The sequence below is a fragment of the Oncorhynchus keta genome, chromosome 13 (genome assembly GCF_023373465.1).
Source record: "Oncorhynchus keta strain PuntledgeMale-10-30-2019 chromosome 13, Oket_V2, whole genome shotgun sequence".
Classification (NCBI taxonomy): domain Eukaryota; kingdom Metazoa; phylum Chordata; class Actinopteri; order Salmoniformes; family Salmonidae; genus Oncorhynchus; species Oncorhynchus keta.
The window spans coordinates 34114403-34135069 of record NC_068433.1 but is presented as its reverse complement, the minus strand read 5'-3'; the positions used below and the strand labels follow the sequence as shown (position 1 = coordinate 34135069).

At 43.8% G+C, this 20667-nt stretch overlaps 1 protein-coding gene across 2 annotated transcripts in view; it reads left to right on the top strand.

The window, feature by feature from the left end:
• The window catches only part of si:dkey-183c6.8 (protein O-GlcNAcase), a 46975-nt gene extending 26524 nt beyond the window's left edge, over window positions 1-20451 (top strand). For both annotated transcript variants that reach the window (XM_035784000.2, XM_035783998.2), the window contains exons 7-18: window positions 4399-4513; window positions 4677-4831; window positions 6195-6281; window positions 6583-7040; window positions 7559-7733; window positions 7899-7955; window positions 8133-8218; window positions 10072-10176; window positions 10568-10659; window positions 10853-11036; window positions 11220-11379; window positions 18212-20451. In XM_035784000.2, the coding sequence (XP_035639893.1) occupies window positions 4399-4513; window positions 4677-4831; window positions 6195-6281; window positions 6583-7040; window positions 7559-7733; window positions 7899-7955; window positions 8133-8218; window positions 10072-10176; window positions 10568-10659; window positions 10853-11036; window positions 11220-11379; window positions 18212-18348 (1811 nt within the window). In that variant the 3' untranslated portion in view covers window positions 18349-20451. The remainder of the gene's footprint in view (window positions 1-4398; window positions 4514-4676; window positions 4832-6194; window positions 6282-6582; window positions 7041-7558; window positions 7734-7898; window positions 7956-8132; window positions 8219-10071; window positions 10177-10567; window positions 10660-10852; window positions 11037-11219; window positions 11380-18211) is intronic.
• Window positions 20452-20667: the final 216 nt, after the last annotated feature.

The window sequence follows — 20667 nt, the reverse complement described above, 5'->3', positions numbered from 1 at the left end:
ACGCATTGACTTAGCACTGCACCACTCGGGAGGCCATATGCAAAAATGTCACGTTTTCACGTTGAAAAAATGCTGTAACACAACAAAATGTGGGGAAGGGGTCTGAATAGTTCCCCAATTCACTGTAAATCAAAGGGTATGAATAGTTTCTGATGGCATTGTAACTAAACAAAAAGAAGAAGAAAGTATTCTATGGAACAAAGAAAATATATAAAGAATGATAGTAAAAAGATTTGGAGTACCTTAAATGAAATTCTAGGCAAATAAGCCAACTTGGCTCCGTCTTCCATTGAGGCAGACTTGGTCATAACAAAACCCTTTGATATTGCCAACCACTTTTAATAACTTTATTTGTTGACAAGATATGCAGACTTAAGCATGACATGCAAGCAAAAAAGCTGAGCCTTCATATTTATGCATAACGAACTAAATAATGAAATACAAGCGCTGTAGTTTTGAGTTCCGCGAAGTTGGTGTGGAAGAGGTAACGAAATTGTTATCTATAAATAAGGACAAGCCACCTAGTACTGACAATCTGGATGGTACATTTCTGAAGTTGGTAGTATACATTGCGACTCCTTTTTGCACCATCTTCAATTTAAGCCTGGAATACGGTGTGTGACCTCAGGCATGGGAGAAGGCAAAGGTCATTACGCTGCCCAAGAATAGCAAAGCACCCTTTAATAGTTCAAACAGCCAACCAAACAGCCTCTTGCCGGTGCTTGGAAAACTTTTTGAAAAAAGCTTCTCTATTGCAAATTTGGTTGAGTGGGGTGTACCGCAGGGCAGCCGGCTTTGCCCATTTATTGTTTTCTGTTTCTACTAATGACCTTCCACTGACCTGTGGCTAATTGAGCAAGTTGAGGAGACAACTCCTGAGTGTAACCCTAGATAGCAAGCTACCATGGTCAAAACATATAGATAGACACAATGGTTGCTAAAATGGGAAGAGGTCTGTCCATGATAAGGCGGTGTTCTGCTTTCTAAACATCTAAATCAACCAGGCATGTCCTACAGGACCTTGTTTTGGCACACATGGACTACTGTCCAGTTGTGCGGTCATGTGAGGGCAAAGAAGGACATAGTAAAATTGCCGTTGGTCCAGAACAGAGCATCACATATTGCACTTAGATGTACACGGAGGGCGAATGTCAGTGGTATGCATGTCAATCTCTCCTGGCTCAAAGTTGAGGAGAGATTGACTGCATCACTATTGGTCTTGTGTGTGAGGTGTTGATAGGTTAAAGGTACCAAACTGTCTGTTCAAGCAGTTGGCACACAGCCCGGACACTCATCAGTACTACACAAGTCTTGCAGCCAGAGGTCTCTTCACAGTCCCCAGGTCCAGAACAGAGGCTGGAAAATGCACAGTATTAAATAGAGCCATGACCACATGGAACTCTCTGCCACAGAGAGATATTTGGAATTCACATGTGAAAAGGTTAAGCTTCTGCTCTTAGGAGGGGAGGAGGAAAGGGGAGGCATGATTTGATTTGCCTTGTAGCTGTCCCAGAAGGGTGTGTAGCAATGGTCAAGAGTGCTTGATGAGCGATTAGCACAGGAGATGTTGATACAATTTTGGTAGTATTTTTTTCCCTCAGATTTTCTTTATTAAAGTCTCCAGCTACAATAAATGCAGCCTCAGGATATACATTTTTCAGTTAGCATTTCCAGTGTAGTTCCTTGAGAGCCATCACGGTGTCTGCTTGAGGGGATATATACAGGGACGATCATTTGTTTTTGAATGAAGCAGCTGTCTGTTCTAGCTAGCTATGTTGTGCTAACTGGCAAATGGCGACGCTAACATTAGCTAGCAAGCAAACTGGTTGTGTGCATTGTGCTGGATTTGCCACCCCATTCGTTTCATGTGAAGTGTAGCTTGCTAGCTAACAAACTAGTGCACATTCATCAAACCTGACAAAAGAATCCTTCTTCAAGCATTAAACTCCTTAGCTAGATGTAAAGACTTGGCTCTAGAAAACATCTATGTATTATGTAGCTTTATTGTTTTAGCAATTGTACTAAGCCCTGTCAGTGAGAAGAAGAAAAAAACAGGCCAGGCTAATCCATTCCCTCGTTATTTTTCTTCCGTTCCCTTTTTTTTTCTCAATATAAAAATATATTCCCCCAACATAAAAACCATGCTCTCAATATAAAAATGTGTTCCCTCAACATAATATTTACATTTACATTACATTTAAGTCATTTAGCAGACGCTCTTATCCAGAGCGACTTACAAATTGGTGCATACACCTTATGACAACCAGTGGAACAGCCACTTGCATCTAAATCTTGTTGGGGGGTCCCTCCTGCCAGTTTATTCATGCGCATGTCCTTATCATGGATTGATCACAGTTAAATGAATTCTACTTCAATCTGGGCTTGAAATAGAAAGATTTTCTTTATTGTTTGAATATGTTACTGAGAGATCTATTTCCAGTTTCAGTGTTTTCATATGCCTCTGAATCATAAGAGCAAATAATGGGTCACGGGCGTGCAAAACCACTCAATTAGGTGCAATGATGCACTCGCATCCCTGCGCTAGGCAGGTATTCCATCTGGCTCTGCTTCATTACCTTAGCTGTTCTACAGTATATCTATACTTTGGGGGAGTTCATTGACTACCTATCCTTCTGATGAAATGGATGGGATTACACTGAGAAGTGCCTTTTTTCCCCTTTTTGTTGTCACTCCTGTCGGCTCTCATGTGGAGGTTTTTGGCTCAGTCAATTTATCTGCCACTAACGAGCATTGCGATTCTGCAAGTAGAAACGACAGGTTCGTCAGTACCAGGTTGGTACGCAGCACAGTACGTCTTTTGTTCTAGCAAGAGAAGGAACGGCCTCCTACTGTGCTAAGTACCGATCAGCAGTGAGATTTTTCAATCTTAGATTGCTCACAGTGTTCTCCAATCTCAAAAAAACATTTTAGAGAATGTGCCATTATCCTCGCAAGGTGGGGTATTGAAACTATACTTTTGACCTATCTTTTTTATTGTTTACACATTTTGGGGGGCATACAATATAGCTCAGTATTTGTATTATTTATTTTATCATCTTTTTTGCTAATATTTTTGAAGGGTGCCACTAATTATGGACCTGGCTGTATATGTAATATACACTGCTCAAAAAAATAAAGGGAACACTAAAATAACACATCCTATATCTGAATGAAGGAAATATTCTTATTAAATACTTTTTTCTTTACATAGTTGAATGTGCTGACAACAAAATCACACAACAATTATCAATGAAAATCTAATTTATCAACCCATGGAGGTCTGGATTTGGAGTCACACTCAAAATTAAAGTGGAAAACCACACGACAGGCTGATCCAACTTTGATGTAATGTCCTTAAAACAAGTCAAAATGAGGCTCAGTAGTGTGTGTGGCCTCCACGTGCCTGTATGACCTCCCTACAACGCCTGGGCATGGTCCTGATGAGGTGGCGGATGGTCTCCTGAGGGATCTCCTCCCAGACCTGGACTAAAGCATCCGCCAACTCCTGGACAGTCTGTGGTGCAATGTGGCGTTGGTGGATGGAGCGAGACAAGATGTCCCAGATGTGCTCAATTGGATTCAGGTCTGGGGAACGGGCGGGCCAGTCCATAGCATCAATGCCTTCCTCTTGCAGGAACTGCTGACACACTCCAGCCACATGAGGTCCAGCATTGTCTTGCATTAGGAGGAACCCAGGGCCAATCGCACCAGCATATGGTCTCACAAGGGGTCTGAGGATCTCATCTCGGTACCTAATGGCAGTCAGGCTACCTATGGCGAGCACATGGATGGCTGTGCGGCCCCCCAAAGAAATGCCACCCCACACCATGATTGACCCACCGCCAAACCGGTCATGCTGGAGGATGTTGCAGGCAGCAGAACTTTCTCCACGGTGTCTCCAGACTGTCACGTCTGTCACATGTGCTCAGTGTGAACCTGCTTTCATCTGAAGAGCACAGGGCGCCAGTGGCGAATTTGCCAATCTTGGTGTTCTCTGGCAAATGCCAAACGTCCTGCACGGTGTTGGGCTGTAAGCACAACTCCCACCTGTGGACGTCGAGCCCTCATACCACCCTCATGGAGTCTGTTTCTGATCGTTTAGGCAGACACATGCACATTTGTGGCCTGCTGGAGGTAATTTTGCAGGGCTCACCTGCAGAACCACTCCTTTATTGGGGGTGTCTTGCTAATCGCCTATAATTTCCACCTGTTGTCTATTCCATTTGCACAACAGCATGTGAAATTTATTGTCAATCAATGTTGCTTCCTAAGTGGACAGTTTGATTTCACAGAAGTGTGATTGACTTGGAGTTACATTGTGTTGTTTAAGTGTTCCCTTTATTTTTTTTGAGCCGTGTATTTTATAATATATAATTTATTTTGCTTCTCTCCCCCCAGGTAGTAAGGTAATCTCTAGAGAGCTGAGTGTGGAGGGTCTGTCTGAAGTACAGTCTGTCCTACAGCGCCCTCCTCTGGTGTGGGACAACCTGCATGCAAATGACTACGACTCCAGGTAGGATAAGATGAAATGAGATGAGAAGATAATGTAAGGTCTTCTATATTTTGTCTGTATATTTTGTTTATTGTAAGACATTGTCAGCACCATTTCATCAGGTCAAATTATTGGTACATGCCAATGTACTTGGTGAATAAGGTTATTGTGATTCTGATTCCAGACGTCTCTTCCTGGGTCCCTTCAAGGGTCGCTACCCCCAGCTTGCCACCCAACTCCGGGGCTTGCTACTTAACCCCAACTGTGAGTTCGAGGCCAACTACATACCCCTGCACACGCTGGGGACTTGGTACCGCACTGGGAGGGAGGAGAAGAAGGGTAAGAAAAGGGGTGAGGCAGGAAGGAGGGGAGTGGATGAGGGATGGGGGAGGAAGGGAGGGAGAGGAAAGAGATGAGGGGGAAGGAGGCAGAGGGATGATAGTGGGTGAGGGAGGGAGGAGGCAAGGAACATTTTGGACAGATAAGTGACATGGTGTTAGAGAAAAACACACACACACTGGGTACACTGACACTATCAGAGCAGCAGACCCGTAGACTAGCGCTACCCACAGTGACAACATCATAGAGGGATTGGGGGGAGGAAGGAAGGGGGGCAGGGAGGAATGATAGATGCGAGAGAGGAGGAAGGTTGATGTCAACTAAATATTTTTGGACAGATAAGCGACAGGGTGTTATAGATAAACACACACTGGGTCCACTGACACTATCAGAGCAGTAGACCCTTAGACTGATGTTATCCACAGTGACAACATCATAGAGGAATTAGGGAGAGAGGGAAAGGAGAAGGGAGAGAGAAGGAAAGAGGGATGCATTCAAGAGGGGAAAGAGAATTTAAGCGCAAAAGCATAAGATCAAAAAGACAAGTGAGGGGTGAAAAAAAGAAGACATGAAGTGAGTGAGGTCAGAAAGGAAGGATGGAAGAGTGATGTACAGTAAAGGAGAAAGAGAAGGATAAAGAGACAATTGAGGGGGTGAGTGTGAGAGGGGGTGAGTGAGGAAGGAGTGAGAGAGATAAAGAGAGGACTGGAGCGTGTGAGTGGGCTGAGAATCAGAACACTCAGTGCCTCCACACCCCTAGGGGTAACCGCTATCACCAGGGTTACGATATAATGTTGGGGGTCAGGCCAGTGTGATACATGATCTGAGTGGCTCATTATATTTGCTTTGCAAAAAATGTATACATTTTACTCAAGTTCTGACTGAACTACTTTTCACATACATTTTGACAAACCATGCGTGTCATATCAAATCAAAATGGTTAGCAGCGTAGCGAAATGCTTGTGAGTCTAGTTCCGACAGTGCAGCAATATCTAACAAGTAATCTAACAATTCCACAACAACTACCTAATACACACAAATCTAAGTAAAGGATTTGTCTGTATCATCATATATGGATGCACAATGACCGAGCAGCATAGGCAAAAGATGCAATAGATGGTATAAAATACAGTATATACATATGAGATGAGTATTGCAAGATATCTAAACATTTATTAAAGTGGCATTATGAAAGTGACTAGTGATCCATTAGTTTTTTTTTGTGTGTGTGTGTGAGTGAATGTGTATTTCTCAGCATAGTGTATGTGTTTCTAACAATGATGTGTGTGTGAGTGAATGTGTATTCTTCATCTTGGTTTGTGTGTTCCTAACCATGGTGTGTGTACATATATGGTGTGTGTAGATGACGAGCACCAGTACTGTCCAGAGATGGCGCTGTCTACTGCACTGCACGACTGGATGGAAGAGCTCAGCCAACCACTGCAGCCAGGTTGTGTGTGTGTGTGTGTGTGTGTGTGTGTGTGTGTGTGTGTGTGTGTGTGTGTGTGTGGTACTCAAAAGATCTCAACTCAGCTTGATCTCAACTGTTCATCCTGATGTGGATTCAGATCTGTGTCAATTCTAATTCTACCAATCTACTCATTCGAATTCTATAATTCTCATTTTAATTCTACTCATTCAAATTCTATACTTGTAATTCTATAATTCTACTCATTCTAGTTTTATAATTTGAATCATTCAAATTCTATAATTCTACTCATTCTAGTTCTATATGTGTGACTTCTCCACAGGTCGCCAGAGCAGACAGGCAGACCAGAGGTCATCGGGTCGAAAGTCGGGGACCCTAGAGAGTGAAAACTGTCACCCCACCACCAGAGAAGGTCGCCCTAAACCCCCTAGAGAACCTCCGCAGGGGGACAGCCCTCCCCCCTCCAGCCCTGAGGGAGAGGAAGGGGTGAGGAGGGGGGAGAAAGAAGGAAGGAGTGAGGGAGGAGACGGAGAGGAGAGAGAGAGGAAACTCCACAACAACCAGTTCCAACAAGGGCCAGGCCAGCCAAGGAGTCCAGGGGGGGTGCTTTGTGTTGGGAAGGCTCCTCTAAGCGAGTCCCAAATCCGTCTGCTGGTAGGTCTCCACTACCTTCCCCATGAGCACGGCCCATCAGCCCAGAGATTGTTACAGGACCTCACCTGGCTCAAAGAACACTGCCACCTGGTCAGCGCCAATGACAAGAAGGGACCGCCGCAGAAGGTCTGTGTGTCTGTGTGTGTGTGTGCCCATTTACTGAATCTGACGGCATCTAAACTGTATGTGTGTGTACACTATGTCAAAAAATAACATTGTATTTGTGGCACAGCGGTCTAAGGCACTGCATCTCAGTGCTAGAGGTGGGAGTCCCATAGGGCGGCGCACAATTGGCCCAGCATCGTTGTAAATAAGAAGTAACTTCTTAACTGACTTGCCTAGTTAAATAAAGGATAAAAAATAAAAAAGAATTGTTCACATGCATCGCAAACAACAGGTGTAGACTATCAGTGGTGCTTACTGATGGGGCGTTCCCAACAATGCAGAGAGAAAAATAGAAAAGAATAGAAAGATAATAACATTGGGAATAAATACACAATGAGTAACGATAACATGGCTATATACACAGTAGACCAGTACCGAGTCGATGTGCAAGGGTACGAGGTAATGTGTGTGCACCTGTGTGTGTGTGTGTGTCTGCATGCTTGTGTGTGTGTGTGTGTGTGTGTGTGTGTGTGTTGCAGGCGGAGGAGTGGCGTGGCCGAGCGGCTGGGTTCCTAGGTGTGTGTGAGGAGATTGCAGCGCTGCACAGTAGTGTTGTGAGTGGAGTGAGCAAGGCCGTGCTGTATGACCTTTACCCTTACGTATGGGACCTCAGAAACACTGCACTGGTGGCCAAGGCCTTCATCTGCTGGCTCGGTGAGTAGAGGGGGGAGGGAGGGAGAAGGAGAGCGAGAGAGGGGCTAAGGACAGAAAAAAACATTTTAAACTTGGATAAAGCATACACTGTAAGATTTACTATACTCTCTTTCTCTCCACCTCTCCCTTTATCTGTCCTCCCCCCTCTCTCTCTTTTTGTCTAAGATGGGCGTGTGTTGAGTGACAGCTCTCCGTTGGGTTCCTGGAGGAACTGCTTCCACTGTGAGTAGATGTGACTCCTGACCCCTCAACCCTGATCCCTCAACCCCAAACCCTGACCCCTCCACTGTCTTTGACCCCTGATCCTTCAACCCTGAACCCTCATTGGGTCGTTATGGAATTGGGCATGGTCTTCCTTAAATGCTGTGAGATTGACAGGCGGGTTCTCATCTATGATAGGGTGCGGGACGACCACGGGGGCAGAGTTACTGGGAGTGGAGTCAGAACCCTGGGTGTTCAAAGGGGGAGTGTCCGGAGAGTTGCAGGTAGGACCGTGTGTGTGTGTGTGTCTGTATGTGTGTGTGTGTGTCTGTATGTGTATGTGTGTGTCTGTATGTGTCAAACAAATCTTATGTCACATGAACGTCTTTAGCAGATGTTATTGTGGGTGTAGCAAAATGCTTGTGTTTCTAGCTCCAACAGTGCAGTAATATCTAACAATACACACAAGGAATGGAATTAAGAATATATAAATATTTGGATGAGCAATGTCAGAGCGGCATAGACTAAGATATAGTGAAATAAGATCCAGTATATATGACTGATGCAAAATATGTTAACATTATTAAAGTGGCCAGTGATTTCAAGTCAATGTATATAGGACAGCATCCTCTAATGTGCTAGTGATGGCTATTTAACAGCCTGATGGCCTTGAGATAGAAGCTCTTCAGTCTCTCGGTCCCATTTTGATGCTCCTGTACTGACCTCGCCTTCTGGATGATAGCAAGTTGAACAGGCAGTTGCTCGGGTGTTTGTTGTCCTTGATGATCTTTTTGGCCTTCCTGTGACATCGGATGCTGTAGGTGTCCTGGAGGGCAGGTACCTTGCCCCCGGTGATGTGTTGGGCAGACCGCACCACCCTCTGGAGGGCCCTGCGGTTGCGTGCGCTGCTTTTGCCGTACCAGGCGGTGATACAGCCTGCCAGGATGCTCTCAATTATGCATCTGTAAAAGTTTGAGGGTTTTAGGTTTCAAGCCAAATTCTTCAGCCTCCTGTTTTATTTTTATTCATTTTTTAAACCTTTATTTAAGTAGGCAAATCGGTTAAGAACAAATTCATATTTTACAATCAGGCCTACGCCGGCAAAACCAGGACGACGCTGGGCCAATTGTGCGCCGCCCTATGGGACTCCCAATCACAGTCGGTTGTGATACAGCCTTCTTCACCACACTGTCTGTGTGGGTGGACCATTTCAGTTTGTCAGTGATGTGTACGCTGAGAAACTTGAAACTTTCCACCTTCTACACTATGGTCCCGTTGATGTGGATGGGGGGTGCTCCCTCTGCTGTTTCCTGAAGTCCACGATTCACTCCTTAGTTTTGTTGCTGTTGGGTGAGCGTTTATTTTCCTGGCACCACACTCCCAGGTCTCGTCATTTTTGGTAATCAGGACTACTACTGTTGTGTCGTCTGCAAACTTGATGATTGAGTTGGAGGTGTGTGTGGCCACGCAATCATGAGTGAACAGGGAGTACAGGAGGGGGCTGAGCACACATCCTTGTGGGGCCCCAGTCTTGAGGATCAGCACAGTGGAGGTGTTGTTTCCTACCTTCACCACCTGGGGGTGGCCCGTCAGGATGTCCAGGACCTAGTTGTACAGGGCGGGGTTCAGATCCAGGGCCTTGAGCTTAATGATGAGCTTGGGGGGTACTATGGTGTTGAATGCTGAGCTATAGTCAATGAACAGCATTCTTATTCTGATTGGTCAGACCAGCGTTGAATAGTCCTTAACACGGGTACTTCCTGTTTGAGTTTCTGCCTATAGGAAGGGAGGAGCAAAATGGAGTCGTGATCAGATTTGCCAAAGGGAGGGCGGGGGAGGGCCTTGTAGATATCCCGGAAGTTGGAGTAGCAGTGGTTGAGTGTTTTAGCAGCACGAGTACTACAGTCAATGTGTTGATAGAACTTCGGTAAAGTTTTCCTCAAATTTGCTTTCTAAAATTCCCAGCGACAATAAATTTGGCCTCAGGATATGTGGTTTCCAGTTTGCATAAAGTCCAGTCTGTGTGTATTAAGCGCATGTATAAGAGAATATATTAATTTAAAATACATTAATTTTCCATGTATTGTGTCTTGCTTACTTTCACGAGCTTGTTTGACATTTTATGTCTGTCCTACAGATGCTTCTACCTATAGGCAGTAACAGTGAACTGTTCAGCCACCCTCCTCCTCTCTTCCCCACCTCACGACTCTACAACATACGACCCTACCACAACAAGGACAAGGTGAGAGCACACACACACACACACACACACACACACACACACACACACACACACACACACACGTCGTTCTGTCAGCTAACTGACTCTGTATTGTATGGTGACTTTCTGTGTGTATACATTATTTTTGTTATATATTATTATGTTATATATTAAGCCCATGACGGTTCTATGGTCGAGAGCTGCCAATACCCTAGACCAGGCACTTGCAATTCCAGTTCTCAGGGGCCTGATTGGTGTCACACTTTTGCCCCAGCCCCAGCTAACACACCTGACTCCAAAAATCAACTAATCATGATCTTCAGTTTAGAATGCAATTAGTTTAAATCAGCTGTGTTTGCTAGGGATGGGGAAAAGGTTAAACACCACTCGTATTATACCTCCTGTCCCCTAGGCGGAGCTGTATTGTATGGTGCGCCAGCTTCAACAGGGAGCCCAGGGGAGCCCTGATTCCAGTCCAGCACATCCTGACCTCATCGGAGACAGGTGTGTGTGTGTGTGTGTGTGTCTGTTCCTATGCTATGAGTCGAGCCAAGCTGTACTGAGCTGGCTTTGTTATGCATGGTTCAGGTCGGCAGAATAGTGTCAAAAGGGTATGTGTCTCTGAGCGTGCAAGCTTGAGGACAAATTATCAACAGTTTGTGTGCCTGTGTATTTATATGCATGTGTGTCCCTGCAGGTGTCTGGGGCCCTGCCTGGCTTTGTGTCCTGAGTACAGCATGGTGCTGGAGGATGAGCTAGGTGTGTGTGGGTGTGTGTTGGGTGTCGTAGATGTTCGTTCCTTTGCCAAGCGCTGCCAGACTTGCTGGATGCCCGCCATGAGAGATAAATACCCACCACGTACCGGACATGCCAACTCACAGGTTAGAACAAACAAACACACACACGCAGGTAAGAACACACACATAACACACACTCATTCTCTCCCCGATCCCGCACTCTATCCCTCTCCCCTTCCCTCTCTCCATCTCTCTCTCTCCAACCCGCTCTCCACCCCATCCCCATCCCTCTTTCTTATGTATTATCCTGTACCTCCTGTCCTTTAGGAGGTGTTGCAGCAGATGGAGGAGGACCAAGGGGAATACCCAGACTCTCTTCTCTACCACTTTCCCTCCCAGCTCCGTCTGGACGCTTTGCCTGACCTGGTGGACATCAGTGTGACCCGCTGCCTGCTAACCGCTCTCCTCACTGCCCTTAAAGCCAATGGTGAGAGTGTGTATGTGGTGGTGGGTTGAGTGTGTGTGTGTGTGTGTGTGTGTGTGTAAGTGGACGTCAGTGTGAACCCGCTGCCTGCTGACAGCTTTATTTACTGCACTGAAAGCCCACTGTGTGTGTGTGTGTGGGTGAGTGTGGTACATGCAGACATTGCCCTTTGAGGATAACTGTCTGTCCTCGCTGGTTTTAGGCCCAGGTATAAAAAGTTACAATGATTTATTGAATTATTTATTGGTTATAGACTCCCCTGTGTATATATTTGGACAGTGAAGCTAAAACGTATAATTTGGCTCTATACTCCAGCATTTTGGATTTGAGATCAAATGTTTCATATTAACACCTTTTTATTTTAGGATATTTTCATGCAAATCTGTTTTACTATTTAGAAATGAAAGCACTTTATGTATCTAGTCCCCCTATTTGAACGTGTCATCAGTTCAAATTCACTTATGTAAGGGAAAAACGCAGACATTCTGTACATTACCTTGGAAATAATGGACGACGTAGCGGCACATGGTCGGAGCCGAGTCCTTTTGCGGGGCCAAATACATTTAAACTCTGTTTTTCACAATTCCTGGTATTTAATCCTAGTAAAGATTCCCTGTTTTAGGTCAGTTAGGATCACCACTTTATTTTAAGAATGTGAAATGTCAGAATAATAGTAGAGAGAATGATTTATTTATTTCAGGTTTTATTTCTTTCATCAAATTCCCAGTGGGTCAGAAGTTTACAAATACTCAATTAGTATTTGGTAGCATTGCCTTTAAATTGTTTAACTTGGGTCACATGTTTTGGGTAGCCTTCCACAAGCTTCCCACAATAAGTTGGGTGAATTTTGGCCCATTCCTCCTGACAGAGCTTTTGTAGGCCTCCTTGCTTGCACACGCTTTTTCAGTTCTGCCTGCAAATGTTCTATGGGATTGAGGTCAGGGCTTTGTGATGGCCACTCCAATACCTTGACTTTGTTGTCCTTAAGCCATTTTTCCACAACTTTGGAAGTGTGCTTGGTGGTCATTGTCCATTTGGAAGACCCATTTGCGACCAAGCTTTAACTTCCTGACTGATGTCTTGAGATGTTGCTTCAATATATCCACATACTTTTCCTACCTCATGATACTATCTATTTTGTGAAGTGCACCCTCCTGCAGCAAAGCACCCCCACAACATGATACTGACACCCCCGGTTCTTCACGGTTGGGATGGTGTTTTTCGGCTTGCAAGACCCTCCCAAGCCTCCCCTTTTTTCCTCCAAACATAATTATGGTAATTATAGCCAAACAGTTCTATTTTTGTTTCATCAGACCAGAGGACATTTCTCCAAAAGTACAATCTTTGTCCCCATGTGCAGTTTCAAACCGTAGTCAGGCTTTTTTATGGCGATATATTCACATGGCCATACCATCCTCATTTACATACATTTAAAATATTATTTTCTGTTTTTTTTTTTGTTGAAAGCTCTCAAGTGTTTTAACTTTACTAACTTTACTATTTACTACTAGTATTCATACTCCTTAACTTGCCCTGGTCTACTAACTCCTAGCCCATGCTAACTGCTTGCTTGCTAACCCGACCTGCTAACTGCTAGCTTGCCCTGGTCTACTAGTTGCTAGCTTGTTTAGCTCCGGCCTACTAACTGTTAGCTTGTTAGCCTGCTAAGTGTCTGAATCGCCATGACCCCAGCCAGCCCAACCACTCACTGGATCCATATGTTCACTTGGCTGCGCATGCCTCTCTCTAATTATTATTATTTTTTACCTTTATTTAACCAGGCAAGTCAGTTAAGAACATATTCTTATTTTCAATGACGGCCTGGGAACAGTGGGTTAACTGCCTATTCAGGGGCAGAACGACAGATTTGTACCTTGTCAGCTCGGGGGTTTGAACTCGCAACCTTCCGGTTACTAGTCCAACGCTAATATCAATATGCCTTGTCCATTACTGTCATGGTTAGTGATTACTGTCTTATTTCACTGTAGAGCCTCTGGCCCTGCTCAATATGCCTTAACCAACAATGTTGTTCCACCTCCAACATATGCGATGACATCACCTGGTTTAAACATCTCTAGAGACCATATCTCTCTCTTCATTATTCAATGCCTAGGTTTACCTACAATGTACTCACCTTACCTTTGTCTGTACACTATGCCTTGAATCTATGCTATATCGTGCCCAGAAACCTGCTCCTTTTACTCTCTGTTCTGAACGTGCTAGACAGCCAGTTCGTATAGTCTTTAGCCGTACCCTTATCCTACTTCTCCTCTGTTCCTCTGGTGATGTGGAGGTTAATCCAGGTCCTGCAGTGCCTATCTCCACTCCCAGGTGCTCTCATTTGTTGACTTCTGTAAACGGAAAAGCCTTGGTTTCATGCATGTTAACATTAGAAGCCTACTCCCTAAGTTTGTTTTACTCATTGGTTTAGCACACTCTGCCAACCCATATGTCTTAGCCGTGTCTGAATCATGGCTTAGGAAAACCCCCAAAAACCCTGAAAACATTTTCCGCCAAGATAGAACTGCCAAAGGGGGCGGTGTTGCAATCTACTGCAAAGATAGTAATACAGAACCCTGCAGGCTATCTAAGTCTGTACCCAAACAATTTGAGCTTCTCCTTCTAAAAATTCACCTTTCCAGAAACAAGTCTCTCACTGTTGCCGCTTGCTATAGACCTCCCTCTGCCCCCAGCTGTGCCCTCGATACCATATGTGAACTGATTGCCCCCCATCTATCTTCTGAGCTCGTGCTACTAGGTGACCTAAACTGGGACATGCTTAACACCCCGGCCATCCTACAATCTAAGCTTGATGCTCTCAATCTCACACAAATGATCAATGAACCTACCAGGTACAACCCCAAATCAGTAAACACGGGCACCCTCATAGATGTCATCCTAACTAATTCGCCCTCCAAATACACCTCTGCTGTTTTCAATCAAGATCTCAGTGATCATCTAGCCTCATTGCCTGCATCCGTAATGGGTCTGCGACCAAACGACCACCCCTCATCACTGTCAAACACTCCCTGAAACACTTCTGCGAGCAGACCTTTCTAATCGACGTGGCCGGGGTATCCTGGAATAACATTGACCTCATCCCGTCAGTAGATGATGCCTGGCTATTCTTTAAAAGTGCCTTCCTCACCATCTTAATAAATAAGCATGCCCCCCTCAAAAAATGTAGAACTAGGAATAGATATAGTCCTTGGTTCACGCCAGACCTGTCTGCCCTTGACCAGCACAAAAACATGCTGTGGCGTTCTGCATTAGCATCGAGTAGCCCCCGTGATATGCAACTTTTCAGGGAAGTTAGGAACAAATATATACAGGCAGTTAGAAAAGCTCAGGCAAGATTTTTAAAACAGAAATTTGCATCCTGTAGTACTAACTCAAAATAGTTCTGGGACACTGTAAAGTCCATAAGAGCACCTCCTCCCAGCTGCCCAATGCTCTGAGGCTAGGAAACACTGTCACCACTGATAAATCCACTATAATTGAGAATTTCAATAAGCATTTCTCTACGGCTGGCAATGCTTTCCACATGGCTACCCCTACCCCGGTCAACTGCCCGGCACCCTCCACAGCAACCCGCCATAACCCCCACCATTTCTCCTTTACCCAAATCCAGATAGCTGATGTTCTGAAAGAGCTGCAAAATCTGGACCCCAACAAATCAGCCGGGCTAGACAATCTGGACCCTCTCTTTCTAAAATGATCTGTCGAAATTGTTGCAACCCCTATTACTAGCCTGTTCAACCACTCTTTCATATCGTCTGAGATTCCCAAAGATTGGAAAGCTGCCGCGGTCATCCCCCTCTTCAAAGGGGGTGACACTCTAGACCCAAACTGCTACAGACCTATGTCTATCCTACACTGTCTTTCTAAGGTCTTCGAAAGCCAAGTTAACAAACAGATTACTGACCATTTCGAATCCCACCATACCTTCTCCGCTATGCAATCTGGTTTCAGAGCTGGTCATGGGTGCACTTCAGCCACGCTCAAGGTTCTAAACGACATCATAACCACCATCGATAAGAGACATTACTGCGCAGCCGTATTCATCGACCTGGCCAAGGCTTTCGACTCTGTCAATCACAACATTCTTATTGGCAGACTCGACAGCCTTGGTTTCTCAAATGATTGCCTCGCCAGATTTACCAACTACTTCTCTGATAGAGTTCAGTGTGTCAAATCGGACGGCCTGTTGTCCGGACCTCTGAAAGTCTCTATGGGTGTGCCACAGGGTTCAATTCTCAGGCCGACTCTCTTTTCTGTATATATCAATGATGTTGCTCTTGGTGCTGGTGATTCTCTGATCCACCTCTACGCAGACGACACCATTCTGCATACTTCTGGCCCCTCCTTGGACACTGTGTTAACTAACCTCCAGACGAGCTTCAATGCCATACAACTCTCCTTCCGTGGCCTCCAACTGCTCTTAAACGCAAGTAAAACTAAATGCATGCTTTTCAATCGATCACTGCCCGCACCTGCTCGCCCGTCCAGCATCACTACTCTGGACGGCTCTGACTTAGAATACATAGACAACTACAAATATCTGGGTGTCTGGTTAGACTGTAAACTCTCCTTCCAGACTCACATTAAGCATCTCCAATCCAAAATTAAATCTAAAATTGGCTTCCTATATCGCAACAAAGCATCCTTCTCTCATGCTGCCAAACATACCCTCGTAAAACTGACCATCCTACCCATCCTCGACTTTGGTGATGTAATCTATAAAATAGCCTCCAACACTCTACTCAACAAACTGGATGTAGTCTATCTCAGTGCCATCCGTTTTGTCACCAAAGCCCCATACACTATCCACCATTGCGACCTGTACTCTCTCGTTGGTTGGCCCTCGCTTCATACTCGTCGCCATATCCACTGGCTACAGGTTATCTACAAGTCTCTGCTAGGTAAAGCCCCGCCTTATCTCAGCTCACTGGTCACCATAGCAGCACCCACTCGTAGCACGCGCTCCAGCAGGTATATCTCACTGGTCACCCCCAAAGCCAATTCTTCATTTGGTCGTCTTTCCTTCCAATTCTCTGCTGCCCGTGATTTGAACAAATTGCAAAAATCTCTGAAGCTGGAGACTCACATCTCCCTCACTAGCTTTAAGCACCAGCTGTCACACCAGCTTACAGATCACTGCACCTGTACATAGCCTATCTGTAAAATGTCCATCTATCTACCTACCTCATCCCCATACTGGTATTTATTTATTTTGCTCCTTTGCACCCCAGTATCTCTACCTGCACATTCATCTTCTGCCAATCTACCATTCCAGTGTTTAATTGCTATATTGTAACTACTTCGCCACCATGGCCTATGTATTTCCTTAACTTACCTCATTTGCACTCACTGTATATAGACTTTTTGTTTTCTTTTGTTATACTGTATTATTGACTGTATGTTTTGTTTATTCCATGTGTAACTCTGTGTTGTTGTATGTGTCGAATTGCTACGCTTTATCTTGGCCAGGTCGCAGTTGCAAATGAGAACTTGTTCTCAACTAGCCTACCTGGTTAAATAAAGGTGAAATAAATTTGTAAAAACTTATTCCACATTTTATTTTGTTAAAACCTGAATTCCAAATGGATTAAATAGATTTTTAATCTGACCTACAGTACCAGTCAAACGTTTGGACACACCTACTCATTCAAGGGTTTTTCTTTATTTGTACTACTTTCTACATTGTAAAAATGTAGAATACTAGTGAAGACATAACTATGAAATAACACATATGGAATCATATAGTAACCAAAAAAGTGTTAAACAAATAAAAATATAAGGGCTTAAAAATGTACCGACTGCAGCCACCCAAGTCATAGACTGTTTTCTCTGTTACTGCATGGTAAGCGTTACCGATGCACCAAGTCAGGAACCAACAACAGCTTCTACCCCCAAGCCATAAGTCTGATAAATATTTAGTTAAATAGTCCGGGTAGCTATTTGGTTAACTATCTGCATTGACCCCAGTCCTACCTACCTACAAGTTATGTAAATATGCTATTTTTTTAGTATTTCTCCAGTAGGTTTCCTCAAGTAGAAAACCTTCACTTCTATGTCAAAGATAATAAATCAAAAATACTATAGTAAATACTACAGTATACTACAATCTGCAAAAACACTACATTAATTACTATAGTATATACTACAGTTTTATTTTACTACTATATTTATACTATAGTTCACTGTAGTATGTAGAACCCTTCATAGAAGGTTCTAGGAAGAAACGTAAGATGATAAAATGGTTCCTGGTAGAATCGTTTTATAGAGGGTTCTTGGAAGAACTCTTCAAAAGGTTCTACCTAGCACCAAAAAGGTTCCCCCATGGGGACAAACCGAAAAAACCTAGAGTGTAGGGCGGCAGGTAGCCTATTGGTTAGACCGTTGGAGAGTAACCGCAAGATTGCTAATTTGAATCCCAGAGCCGACTAGGTGAAAAATATATCGATCTGCCCTTGAGCAAGGCACATAACCCTAATTGCTCCAGGGTCGGCGTCAATAATGGCTGATTCCTGGCAGATTTCCATTTCAGATTTGCATTTCACACCACAGACTTGTACAGGTTACACACTTGTACATGTGTGAAACAGGAAAATTTTAATATGGTGCCATTTGGGAGGTAACCTTTGTCTTTCTGGTTGTTCTAGTTCAGGGGTGTCAAACTCATTCCACGGATGGCTGACATTTTTTATTTTGTTTTTTCCTTCATGGAATGAGTTTGACACATGTTCTACTTTCTCTTCTCTGCTCGCTCTCATATTTCTATCAACGATCATCTTATTCACTCTTTGTCTCTCTCTGTGTGTGTGTGTTACAGGTTCTCATGGTGTGTTCTGTGAGATGCAGCCTACAGATCGCATGAGGCTGGACTTCCTGACTAAACTAGGCTTCCTGGAGATCATCAGAGGAGAGGCACGACACAGAGAGGGAGTGGTACTGGGCAGGCTGCTCTGAACACACTCACACACACACACACAGAAATGTACACACAAGAGGTGTAATGGTTTACCAAACCCACGGTTCGGTATACACATGATTACTCATCAAAACTACATTTAAAATAAAGTGCAATATGCGTGTGAAATCAATGTGTAAAAATGGCTAAGACATTGTATAGGTCTATGCTAATAATGTTTTTCTTACAAAGAGAAAAAGATGTTCACTTGTGTGACTCTCATAAAGAGAGCATGTCTGTAGCACAGTACTTCTCATCTCCCACTCCGAGGTAATGTGATGGGCTGTCACTGTTAAGTAGCTCTGTATACCTGGAGGTCCATTCATCTGTGGTAAGCATAACAGAGTGTGAATTGGCAAATTAATTTGTCGACCTCACCACCTGCCATTGTACAGAACTAGTTCCCGGCTGCGCCTCACAAAATGACCGTTTTTAAGTGCACCAATTAAGATCACAATTTTGATTACAACGTTGCGCATAGGCTGTCGTTGTTTTAAGGGAATAGCCAGAAATGTTTTTTTTTTCAGTACAGAATTACTCGAGACATACATCGCAGCGTAGGCATAGCATATATATTTCAATAAATGTATTCATTAAAGTTCACAGTACGACCCGAGGTCCCTGTACTGCCACCGTTACACCCCAATACACACCCATACATGCACGCGCTCACCCATTCATTTGCATGCATGCACGCACACACACACAGCACATGCTCAAAAACACACATATACTCATATAAACACTGTGGAGTACAAAATGAACAATATAACTACTGTAAGCTTAATCACACACAGGTGATACAGGGTAATGGATTACACAGTGCTGTCTTTACACACACGAAAACACATGAAAAGACAGAGGGCAAACATTCACACGAACACACAAACACATATGCGAACACAGATATGAACACACAAGGTTGAGGGTTATATGGATGATGAAGCCAGGCACAAAACCAATATGTGCATCAGATGGCACACAGACACAAACACACACACTGATAAATCCTACTCAGCGTAGGACATATAGCATCATTCATCACGCCCTTTTATTTCTATCTTCTAGAAGCACAAGAACAACAACGCATCCTTTAAACGTTTTATACCTGAGACATGTCTTCACTAGAAACCAAGAATGTCCTTTTCTATTGAGGAGACTTGGGCTGGGATTCAATCCGATCCTGCTTGTAGACAATGCAGCTTTTAAAGGCAATATCCCCACGTTTGCGGAGATCGCATTCAAGGGATTAGCACGGACCCTGTAACTGACCATATATGTAGCTTTATTACTTTCTTGTGTGTTTTTGTTCTACTTGACTTTTTTTATAGTACTACTAACTTGAGGAAAAAGCTGCAACATGGAAATGACTTTTAAACAACAACCACGCTGCAACAAGTTTCGGATTGAATCCGGCCTTGGTTGAGAAGACTGTCATCGGTCTGTCTTTTACCTTTATTCAATTTAATGAGAATAATACACTATTTATAGAGTTAGGTCACAGATGGAAGGGATTTAGTTATCAAAATCTTTGGCTAGGTGAGTGCTTGAGAACACTACAAACATGTCAGGTTTTTTCTCTCGATCAATTTCTAACCATTCGTCTCCTATCTGTGTGACTACTTTTCTAGAACAGCAGTGCTTACTATTCATTGTCCTTGTATCACTGTCTCTGTCCCAAATGACACCCTATTCCATATTTAGTGCACTATGGTCAAAAGTAGTGTACTATGTAGGGAATAGGGGGCCATTGGGACAGAGCCTTTGTCTTTGCTTCAGTGAACAATGTTTGTTGTTAGATGTGTATAGCCAATGTTCATTCCATTTAAAGGCAATGGTCCCAGAGATCACATTCATGGTAAAAGCTGCAGAGGTTGGTTCAATGAGAAATTACCTTTAAATGTCAAACGTGCTACAACGCAGTTTCGGACTGAATCCCGACCTGACTGTTCATTCAGGGTGTGTGAGGGTTAAACTATCATGTTACTGTGTACAAAGAAGTCTGTGTTTACAAATTACTGCAGTAATACCAATGTTTTAAAATGTAACATTTTATAAAAACGTTTTTTTGTGTTGACACTATTAAAATATTTTTCCCTCTCCTTGTGCCTTTCAGTGTCTTGTGCCTTTTTGTCTTCCATCATGTCTTTAAGAAATGTATTTTTTTGTCATTTTTTTTTTCACATCTACAGTTCCTTCACAAATTCTTCATACCTCTTATTGCACATTTTCAGCAAGGACTCCCAAGCATACACATAACATGATACAGCCACCTCCATGCTTGAAAATATGAAGTGGTATTCAGTGACGTGTAGTGT